The sequence below is a fragment of the Cryptomeria japonica genome, chromosome 10 (genome assembly GCF_030272615.1).
Source record: "Cryptomeria japonica chromosome 10, Sugi_1.0, whole genome shotgun sequence".
Classification (NCBI taxonomy): domain Eukaryota; kingdom Viridiplantae; phylum Streptophyta; class Pinopsida; order Cupressales; family Cupressaceae; genus Cryptomeria; species Cryptomeria japonica.
In genome coordinates, this window is record NC_081414.1 from 515,669,117 (window position 1) to 515,681,541 (window position 12,425).

General features: G+C 36.0%; 1 protein-coding gene across 1 annotated transcript in view; it reads right to left on the minus strand.

Annotated features, from left to right (window-relative positions):
- LOC131054546 (expansin-like A1) overlaps positions 1-7,563 on the minus strand; it is a 75,943-nt gene extending 68,380 nt beyond the window's left edge. The window contains exon 1 of the mRNA XM_059212569.1: positions 7,487-7,563. Within this exon, the coding sequence (XP_059068552.1) occupies positions 7,487-7,563 (77 nt within the window). The remainder of the gene's footprint in view (positions 1-7,486) is intronic.
- Positions 7,564-12,425: the final 4,862 nt, after the last annotated feature.

Here is a 12,425-nt window from a genome sequence, read left to right on the forward strand (position 1 = left end):
GAAATTTTTCTTGCCTCCACATGGAATTAGGGTTTATGAAGTCTTCAGCAAAATAAGACGAATAATGTCTCCTTCAATGCTTGAAACTTGACTTTCTGCTACTCCTAAGCTGAAAGAAGACTAATTGCTGCTTAATTGCTCTTGAATTCTTGAATGCTTGATCTCATGTGTGCTTTCATGATTGTGGATGTCCAAATGAGAGAGGGAATCCTCTTTATATACTTGCCCATCGGTGAAATTGGCTAATTTTACGACATGAGCCGACACAGAGAGGGAAATTGTACTCAATTTTGAAATAGGACCAAGGGGTCAAATTGAGCCTAATTCAGGGAGGACCATGGCATGGTGCCATGGTCTTGCCCTATTTTAGGGTAGGGACAAGGTGCTAAGTGAGGTGTTAATTTGAGTTGGATGTCATTTGTGATGTGCAAGAGCATAATCAAGTCTTTAATCGGGCTAAGGGGCACAAACAATAAGGTGAAGACCCAAATGCGGTTGAAATTGCAAAGGGTGAAATTTTAGGACACTACAGAACTTTACGAGCATCCTCCATAGATATTTGAGAATTGGGATATCCTAGGCCTTCTTTAGTAAATTGTGTGTGGGGGTCTACATGGATCTTAATTCCTTGCTCTTGTTTTCCAAGTCCCTGTCCTCTATAATCTTGTTTTGAAATCATGTCATATCCCTCTTCATAAGATTTTCTTAAAATTGTGAAGGAGAAGGGCTTTTTATTATGCATTTATTCAAAATTTATAGTGTAAGAACACATAAAATGATCAAAGGGAGAACTAGACAAAGAAGGAATATCCTTTGTAGGGGGGAATTCTCCTTTCCATCATTGTTATTCATGTCCTCTTCGATGGGTTGGGAAGAAGGGTCATTATCGTCTAAGGTTTCATCTTTGCTTTATATTATGTGAGGAGAAAGATCATGAATAAAGTGCATAACATCATCTTCCCTACAAATATGTTGATGATCAAGATAAGCTCTAGGAGATTAAAGAAGATCTAAAGGGATTGATACACTAACATTTTAACCTTGCCCCCCTTGCACTAGAGTATGCACATGAGAAGAAGATCTAGTGTCATGTTGTTCTCCATTGGAGAGATCATTGATAGGAGTATTGACTCTTTCCTCAGTTTCATGAGATAGACCAGGAGAGGTACAAGTGGTAGCCTTTTCAATGTCATCTCTAGAATCATCTTTGTCCATAAAAGCTTTTATGTAATCTACATATGCAGTGCATTTTATTAAGAATATAATCATAAAACAACATACAACATGGATAAAAGCCTTGAGATATCATTTGCAAGTAGGAAATATTTTTGAAATTTTAATGATGGCATATGCAAGAGTACTATGAATGAAAATAAGTAATGTAAAGTGAAAGAATCCATTATCCAACACATGATTTTGGTTCATATAACTAATAAGCAATGTAATCATATACCAATCAAATTTAGTAAATTCTATTATGAATAATCCCCAAATCAGGTTTGAAGAAAAATTATGCAACCCGCAAGTCAAATTTAGAAGAATAAATTAGGCTTTTTTATGAATTTAACCTCTCAATTAATGTAATTCAATTGTAAGTGCATACAAATCAGATTTGAGACAATAATTCAGAAATAAGCATGAAGCAAGTCGGGTTCACCAAAATGTTCTGGTTGTAAAATTAGGGTCTCAATAATTAAGATAATAAAACCACTAATCTTACTAAGGGACCAACACATTAGAATAGTGAATCTAATGAATCTAGCAACAATTTAATTTGGGAAAGGATTAGAATTCTGGTTAGATTCAATGGTTCTGTTTGTCACCTCTTTTGAGTTGAAGAAGTCACCAATTAGGAGGGACCTCAACACTAATACATTTGGACTAGATTTTCGACTGAGGTTTCTGACGGAGAAGGTATATTGTGGCCAAATTTGATTTTTTTTTGAAAAAATGCCTGCATTCATCGTAATTCCGATGGCAATTACCCATTTGGTTTCAACGAAGAAGGCATTAGCAATGAGAATTTTCTTTTTTTCAAAAAAAGTGCTCGAGTTTGTCATAATTCCGACAATAGAAGCCATTACAAAATAAAAAAAGAGGTGGGGAATTCATTTGTGAATTGCAATCCCACGTAGGCGTCCATGGCGACTTCAACCCCCAAGAACATCAAGCCTGTGTCGAAGGCAATCCCATGCAGGAGGTAGATTCAAATTGCCCTAGTTTTTAATTTCATGTTGCAAAAAATATACATGTGGTGGTTAATTGTCCTAGTTTAATCTCGTAAAACCATAGAACTGTGATTGAGGAGTGAGTGTTCAATTTTGTATCAGCAATCCCTTCCTCCCGTATATGCGCATGTTGATTGTTCACATGAGATCACATCTCTTTGTGGCATCGTATCAAACAATTCACGAGCCTTGTCCATGTTTCCACATTTTGCATTCATGTCAAGCAGGGCATTTGCAAGTACAACACCTAACAAAATTCCTTTATCTGTTATGCTTTGATGGATGTCCATACCCTGTTCCAAAGCTCCCATTTTTGCACAGGCAGGGAGGATGTTGGCAAAGGTTGTGGAATTTGGCTTTATGCCTTCCAATTTCATTTGCTTGAAAGTGTCTAAAGCCTTTTCAACAAATCTATTTTGTGCATATCCAGCAATCGTTGCAGTCCACGAGACAACATTTCTTTCAGGCATTCTATCAAATAGTTCACGTTCCTTGTCTATGCTTCCACATTTTGCATACATGTCTACCAAGGCAGTTACAACTACAACATCTGACAAAATTTCTCTATCCTTTATGCTTCGATGAATGTTCATACCTTGTTCCAAATCTCCCATTTTGGCACAGGCAAGGAGGATAGTAGCAATGGTCATGAAATTTGGCTTTACACCTGCCAATTGCATTTTCTTGAAAGTTTCTAAAGCCTTCTCAACAAATCCATTTTGTGCAGTTGCAACTACATCTAACAAAATTTCTCTATCTTTTATGCTTTGATGGATGTCCATACCCTGTTCCAAAGCTCCCATTTTGGCATAGGTTGGGAGTAGGCTGGCAAACGTAACTAAAGAAATGTAATGATCAACTCCAAAGACATCAAACCACTACTAACAAAACTGAGAGTCTAAAATATGATAGGGTAATAGTGTGAGCTGTCCTGAAATAAAATATTTTATTTTCAATTTCAACTAAAACATAATTACTCAGCCATTTAATGTTATTAATAAGTGAGAGATAAATGGTTGTCCACAAGTACATGAGTTACTAAATGCACACAAATAAGTGAATTTGATATTCAAAACTATCTACAATGAATTCAATTCTTGTCCATTAGTCATTTATGTTTGCAATAAGCATCTTTCTTTGTTTTTCTTAATCTTTATTCATAGTTATGTACATATTTCACATTCTATAATTAGGATATCAATTGCTATGGCTGAACACTAGCATGATGTTTGTGTTGTGGTATAGATGGGTGGAAACATGATTATGGGATTGTTATATTATAGAGATCATAAATCTAGATATCGCATATTAGTTATAGCTCTTCTTGGATTGAGTCTAAAGTTGACATACAGTCATAAAGCCATTATTAGCAGATCTATCCATTTCTAGTAAAGACAATTGAGAAAGTCATTTTGATATTGAGAGTTTCTTATCTGTTTACCTATTGATCATTATTAAGCCATAATATTTAGGTCTATTTATCTCTCTTGCAAAACCTCTGTAAGTGTCCTAGATTGTCCCTACTACTCACTCTTCAATTCAGAAAAATGGAGTTCTAAAGATTTGTTGCACAAGATGGTGTTGAACGTATCAACAAGGCTAGCATGGAAGGCATGTTCAAGCTTCCACTTGTACAACTTACAACAAATGATTTGTTGATAGAAGAAATTCCTGAAATAGGGATACAATCGAAAGACAAGTAAGTACATACAAACCTCCTTAGTTGAAAGTAAAATCTATGTATAAAAAGAGTACATTGAATCCCAATCCATAAACACAATAGAGATACCGATGGAGACTTAACTGGATGTAGCATGTCGCACCAAAGTTGTTAGAGTATGCTAAGCTAGTACATAATGTTTCGTAAAGCCACATTAGTATTTTACCCAGATCATTATCTGCCAAAACTAACTATAGTAATCCTTTTGAGGATTAATTTCATGGTGCTAGATCTTCATATAGTTCCACTTCTTGTTGGAGAAAAGAACAGTTATTTCTTGAGGTAGATGAATATCCCATCAACAAAGGACAAGACCCTTTCTAGAATATAACAAATTCTACTCCAACAAAAGATCATGGGGGTTTCATTAGAGATATTGAATAAGAGATAGACTTCTACTGCTACATTAAAAGCATTGGCATGTTCTTCATTTATTGATGTAAACTCTCTGTGACGCCACCACAACCAACAAAGGTGTAAAAAGTTGTTTGCAATGCATGGATTTTTAGGATTGTCCTTTGAGAAAATAGAATTAAAGTATGGAAGCAAGATCTGCCAACTCCTGAGGGAAAGACCATGTTAGACAATAATTTCTATTTTCTTGCCTGTGAAGAAAGACCATGTCAAACAATATCAACGAACAACAAAATAAGGAGACAATTGCTAGATTGTGGTCTAACTTGAAAAGAAAAGGTGATGGAAAATGTTATTGTCCATGCAAAATTTGTAAGGGGTTAAAGACTATAAGACTTCTAATCAAAACAACGAAGAAACATTGTAGGCTGCATGGTCACATTGAAGGTGGACATGATTATCATCCATTGGTAAGTTTTTCATTATATCATTTTGAGAATTTATATACATAAGAAATCACGTGATGATGAGATCATGATCACGGTTTATTTATGTATATCAATTTTATATAGGTCGAGCACCCCGAAGCACATGGTATGGATCAACACAACCCTGAGAATATGGTTTTCGAAGTGGACGAACATGGAGGTGTGAATATCAAAGCTGAAGATAATGATCCCATGGAAGATGACGATCATGAGCCAGAAAACACAATTGAAGATGATGGTACAAATACATTGATCCATGACTCATTTAGTACTCGCGCAGCTGATCATGATGATGAAGATGACCTTGATGTTGTTCATGATGTCCCTCTACTTGAGAAGGCATCTGAGGCCCTTTATGAAGGCTCATAGGCAACTCTTCTCTCCGCTGTATTATTGTTGGTGAACTTGAAGGTTATGAATGGTTTATCCAACATAACATTGTCATGTATGTTAAGGCATGCCATATATGTCATAATAAACTGTGAAACATGTTTTACCATTAATATTCTTTATAATAAAAAATTATATTTTGTTGCTGTAGATTGATAGGTAAGTTTTTGTTACCACCATCAAATATTCTACCTCGCTCATATCGAGAATTATCTATCGTTATGAAAGATATTGGAATGGAGTATCAAGCAATAGATGCTTGTCCCAATGATCATATTATATATCACAAACAACATGAATTTTGAACTGAATGCCCTGAATATCATATTAGTAGATATCGAACAGATCAAATAACAAAAAGGGTTCCTCGCAAGGTTCTTCGCTATATTCCCATTATTCCACGTATGCAACGATTATTCAAGTGCACTAGCTTGGCACAATTTATGGATTACCATGCATGCAATAGAAGTCGAGACGACATTATTTGAATGCCTACAGATGGTTTAGCATTTATGGACATAGAGGAAAAGTGGCCACACTTTAAAGAAGAACCTCGTAATCTCAGGCTTTCATTGGCAGTGGACGATGTCAATCCATTTGGAGAGATGAGGTCTATTTACTTAGTGTGGCCTGTTTTTGTTATCAACAATAACATTCCTCCATGGATGTCAATAAAGAGGGAGCACATAGTGTTGGCAATGATTGTTCTAGGTATTTTATCATTTAAATATAGTCGTCTAAATTTAATTATAAATATTGCAATAAAATGGTCATAATAATTATGTAATGTTTTTGTTCATTTGATTAGGTAAGTACCAAGTTAAAGATATGAATGTATATATTGAGCCTCTTATCGATAAGTTGCTAGAGTTATGAAATGGTGTCACTATGTATGACGTCTCTAGACCAATAAGACAAAGACAATTTCAATTCCGTGCGATGCTTCTATGGACAATACACGATGCCCCGAGGCTAACACATTTGTGTGGTATGTTATAGTGTTTAAGTTGTGCATGAACATTATAATTCAAAAAATTATCATATTTAATCCAATTATACATTATCTTGTAGGTCTTCAAACAAAGGGAAAATTTGCATGTCCTATTTGTGGTCCAAAGATGAAATCTCATCATTCAAAAAGTTTAGGAAAGCAGGTGTTTGATGAGTATAGGCACTTTCTCCACAAAAATCATAAGTATCGAAATACTGAAAAACATCTTTTCAATGGGAAAGAAGAGAATACATCAAAGCCAGGAAGAATGACAGCTCACCTGTGGAAGTTGGAATATAATAGAATTAATCATCAAGGTAATGCCATTCCATCTATTGGTTTGTCATAAAACATCTTTTCTATTTTTTTTTGTTTACTGATGATGTGATTGATGATCATGACGGTCGTAAAGGCATAAATGACCACCTTCCTAAGGGAATAAAAAGTTATCCTTGACAATTTAGTAGGTTGCCCTACTACGAGTAGTTACAAATTGTTCATTTGTTTGATAGTATGCATATTGGAAAGAATATAACAGAGACATTATGGAAAATATTGGATGGAAGGTGTGACAAAGAAAAAATTGTCAAAATATGTAGTGACATTCAGGATTCCAATCATGCAATGATAAATGTCATTCAATCAAATAGCCATGGAGACCAGATTAATATAAGTGAGCTTCCTTGGTTATTAACGGACCAGCAAAGCAATGCTATAAAAGAAGTCATACGAAAAATTTGATTTCCCACAAGATTTGCTGCGAACATAAACAATCTCATATCAAAGAAAAGTGAATTTGGGCTAGGGATGAAAACGCATGATTGGCATACCTTCATTAAGCTAATTCATGTTCTTGTGTTTTTAGTATGTATTTAAGTATTGAGCGTACGTGTACTTTTCATTATGTTACAAAAAAATGAAAAGATAATTTTATAATTGTTGCAGTACATTCTACCTCTATCTCTCCCAGACGACTTTGACAATAATGTCAAGCAAGTCATATATGATCTTGGAAAATACATAAGGTAAGTAGTTATATTTGTTTAGTTTGTTGTATAGATATTATATTTGTGATTTGTTTTACTTCTTATGTAATATATTTTTTTGTGTCTTGAATACCTTGTAGGTGTTTGTCATGTAAAGAAATCCATAAAGACGATATAAAATATTGGAAGAGAAAAATTCCTCATTTAATGTGTGAAATGCAAAAGTGTCTACCTCCACACTAGTACATTCATGTCAAAATTTTGACGGCAAATCGTCGGAAGTCCAACGCATTTTTGTCGCACTACCGACAAAAAAAGTCGTCAAAAACTTTTTGTCGGAAGTTCCGACTATGCTTGTGGTTGTCGCAATTCCGACATCAGCCTCATCCTTTCTGACGACCGCCATTGATACTCATACCTAGAAAGAATATCATCTCAATCTCGGGCTACCATCGGAAATCCGACATCAAAGCGTAAAAATTCTGACAGAGGAGTGTTGTCAGATGCACAAAATCCTCGTCGGAACTCTCCTGGAGGCCGTTGTAATTTTAATCCTTTTGCGTCAGAATTATGATGGCCTCCAGGAGAGCTCCGACGAGGATGTTGTGCATCCGATGGCACTCCTCTGTTGGAATTTTTATGCTTTGATGTCGGAATTCCGACGGTAGGCTGATTTTTCAGAAAAAAAATTTATAGAAAAAGATTGGCATTGGTATCTCTATTCTATCTCTCTTCTCTATCCCTCTCTGCTATCTCTCTTCTCTCTCCCCTCTCTAGGTCTCTTTCTCCATCCCTCTCTTCTTCTCTCCCTCTCTACTTCTCTTTCTCTACCCTCTCTAGGTCATTATCTCTTCCTCTCACCCTCTCTCTCTCTCTCACCTCTAGTCTATGCATATGAGCCTTTCAAACCCACTCGAGGGTAAAATAGCCCTAAGTTGGCCTTATTTTGAGGAAAAATGCAAACGTTTAAAGGATAAAATCAATAATTTTCTACATTGCCAACCCCAATCTGTGCAAACCTTCTTGTTATTTGCGCCTAAATCTGTGCATGAGAGGAGTCCAAACCCACTCAGCAAGAGAAGAGCACCTTAAGTCAGCTAGAAGGAAGGTAAATTCATGAATTTAATAAACAATTATTGGGCTGGCTGACCTATGGAGGTGAAATGAAGGCAAAGGTAAAAAGGAAGCATATAAAACAAAGATCAAATGCTCATCAAATTCAATTTGCAACCAATTAAGAGGAGAGGAATTAGGGAGCAGGTCTGTGAATTAGGGTATAAAATTAGATTAAATTTATTTGTGATGCATTATTTGTTTTTCATTTCATTCACGATATGTTCTTTCTTGCTTTCAGGATGTCATGAGGACTTCATTACAAGGAAAAGAACACCTTACCCAGCATGTAGAGCATACCAACATCATGCTTCAATGCAAGGATGAAGACACTTGATGAAAGGAGGCTTCAAGGCATGAAAGAGGACATTGGCATCATGGAGGGTTTTCACATCAATATCAACACCAAGATTCACGAGTTTAGGATGGCAACATGAGGAGCTAAACCTATTCAAAGCTTTCAACAATGCAATACAAAGGAAGGAGCATCTCAAGGCGCAAGGACAATGTCAAATGATGATCAAGATATTATGAGGATTCAACAAGGAAGAAATAGAAGACTATCTTGCATTCCCTTCGAAAATCCAAGAATAGCAATCAGTAGAATAAGGAGAAATCAATAAGGATTGCTTTAAAATGAAGGGATCTACAACACGATAGGCCATATGTAAGACATCAATCACCAATGATCAAGGTATTCAAGTCAGAGTTATAAAGGTGATCAAGGTTGGATAGATCAAGAATAAGTGGGTTCTACATCAAGCCTAGGCATTACAAAGTCTATATCAAACATATTCACCAAGGTGAATTACCCCACAAAGAGGTAGATTTTTGAATCTCAAAGAGGATTTCATCAAAGCAAGCCATTCAAGTCAAGTATATGCACCATGAAGTTGAAGCAAGCATCATCGGTATGGACATGCAACAAAAGGAGGACCAAGCATCATCAAACATATACTTCATTAAGCACACGGTCACATAAAAGGATCAAGAACTATCAGGAAGATGGAAGGACACAAACATGATCAAGTAGATAGTTTTAGAAGAATTAATCAAAAGCTAAGGACTTGATCATCTAGATGATACAATTTGGGAATATGTCCCACCACCTTCATCATGTTGAGAAAACTAGATAACGTTGAGTATCAAGAGATATTGCTCAATCACATAAGCTTTGTGATGATTGACTTGGCAAGTTGAGTTGGCATCCAATCATCGTCAACCTAATCAAGTGAAGCCACATTGACATGTCCAAGTTCATCGTACTTGATTCATCTAATGAATGAGCTAGTGACACATTGCAATGCATCAAAGTTTGTTCAAGCATACCTAACCTATTTCCTCATTGGTTAGAATTCAAGGTGGACATGTGTCCTATTCAATGTAATTATTTAATTGGCTAGAATGGAGTTTGTTATAACAAGCCCTAATTAGGGTTTCACTATATTATCTCGACTGTTGATTTGATAGTCAATCTGGGTCATTCATTATAATGGGGGTCTATAAAAGGCCTAGCCTTTTCATTTGTAAAGGTTAATAGTTGCTAGTCAACAATTAATAGTTCATAGATAACAGTTAGATAGCAAGTATAATAGAGTAGGAGGAAATAAGGAATTGTTGCCAAGACTTGTTGATTTTAATACATGATCTTCATTGAAGCATGGTGGATTTCTACGTGTAATTTCTACATGTTGCATGGCTTCTTGTTACTTCTCAAGTTTAGATAAATTTCATATATTGCAATGGAGAAATGTGATGATTTCTTGATGGAATTCTTGTTCATACTATTTGTAATTTGCTGATTGTAAGTTGCAATGTACGGTTAGTCTGAACTTCATTAAGCATAAGTTCAATTGTGAATGTTCACTTAAATTGCGCTAGTTTTGGGTATTCGAATGAATGTTCATGATATGAAAACCCTTCGTTATTCCTTAGAAGATTGCATTAGTTTTGTGTACTTGTTTCTGCATGGCAAAGCAAAGCTTGATTATGGAATTCGTCTATCAAATCATCATCCTTTATTGTCACTGTTCTTAGGATTAAATTAGATCTCTAAACCCTTTGTCTCTTTTGTCTTTTATTTTCCAAGCAAGTTAGTGTAGAGTCCAAGTTTCGATAGAGTTCAAGAAAAATGTAAGCCCCCTTGCGATTCTAGCAAAATCACACCATATTCACTAAGTCTATCCCATGCAATTAAGTTGCATAGTTCATATTGTAAACCTTGGAGTTGCTTTGATTGATCACTTTGTTTAGCATTCAAATTTTCTTTGTTCAAGAGATGATAGAATACCTTGGTATTTTATTGTGTTCGCGGTGCATAAAAAAACATCAATAGGTGGTTCTAGACGAAAGGTAGTTGTGGGTTTGCATGCATGTTTAGCGCATGATTCAAGGAGGTTGTTTGAAACTTTCTCGTTGAGGAGATGTTGGTATGCAATCATTAGTCCCTCATCATCTCTACAATATTTTCTTGATGGATTCCTTGACTAGTGGAATTGTTTGGCAAATCGGATTTGGAGTTGATTTGGTGTAATTGTCTTGAGATCCATATGGTATTCTTTGTATCTCAGTTTGCAAGTTATTGATGTGATGATGAGTTTTACATGCGTCATTGTTTTAGATCTACAAGTTACGCAGTTGTATGGATTTAATCCACCCATTGGTGATGCAGAGCCCTTGTTATTGAGACAGGATCCTTCACTCAAGAACCCCAAACAAGGACCCTACAACTTCTACAAAGACATCAAGGGTTGGATTGGTTTCAATTTGATTGTTTTCATACCTCTCCCCATGCTAAGCCATCTGGACAATGCCAATCCCATAGTGTCTCACAAAAGTCTCTCAGGACTCAAAGGCCACTACACCCAACCAAAGGTGGACACACACTTCCTAAGGCAATGGGGACCTCCAATACCTTGATTTACTATCCTATAGGGTTAATAGACCTGTTCCAATCATCAAACATGATGTATTGAGAAAAATTAGTACTGCTGCTACAATTAGGCCTGTCACGCCTAGTAGCCCTACCAGTCTAAAAAACTTAAGGTTTCTTGTTAATTTCTCAAAAGAACTCTACAACTGAGAGTGGATTTTGTTTCATTCAAGTGAGTTCCAAAGGATTCAAAAAGGGTTTGGGCAGATCCAATGTCTAAGGGTTATAAACCCAACTTCACTCCTAGGCCTAATAGCCCTAATTAGGCCACCTTAACAAAGGAAGTATACTCAAAACCTACTACCTAGGAAAAGTAAGACCTGAGACATGTGGGGGACATGGATACAACATAAATTACCAAGTTATAGCCCTTGGTTCCATCTCTATCATCATTTGTGGGGTCAGATGCATACCCAGCCAAGGTGGTCACATAGAGATGCCCACCTCTAAAACTTCAAACCCTCGCCTTTACCTATCACTTCCCTATAAAAGGTCTTGGAAATATTAAATTAAATTTTCACCACTTTCTTCACCCCAAAGACCATACAAATCCCATGAGCCATCAACAAGAAAAACTCATATTTGCTGTCAAACCCTAAGTAGACTGTCAAATGCGGGGTACCTTCACAAAAAACCACTTTTCTCACAGCTCCAAAAGAGTTAGAGGCTCAAAATTGTTGTATTGGAAAGGTAAGACACGTTAATTTCATATTCAAGAGGTTTTATGCCCTGGAGAAAGCCGTACTGTACAAAATATGGGAAATAGCAGCAAAATGCAGGAAAAAGATAGATTTTTATTGGTTTCTTTGTTCACAAAACTTTCATTTTCCTTCAACAACCTTGCCAAAGGTTGGAATTCGACCTTTAATGACCCTTCCAATATTTATCAACTGATTTTGGAAAACAACATGGCGGTTTGGAGGAAGTTGCAATTTTGGGTTAAAAGTTGTCATAGTTGCTTGACAACTTTTGACAACTTTTGACATTTTGTCCTCTTAAACACACCTAGACACTAATTGACCCCTAAGACACTTAAAACTCTTCAAATGCACTAAAAATTCCTTCAAGGCATGAATAACCCCAATTTCCATATACCCAAGGTGGTTTATAACACACCTACCTAGGGCATAGGCTTACAAGGTGGGGTGACTTATTACATCAACATAAAAATAAACCAAAACTATCCTTAAGTGTTTCAAAACTTGAAAACCAATCAAGAGGAG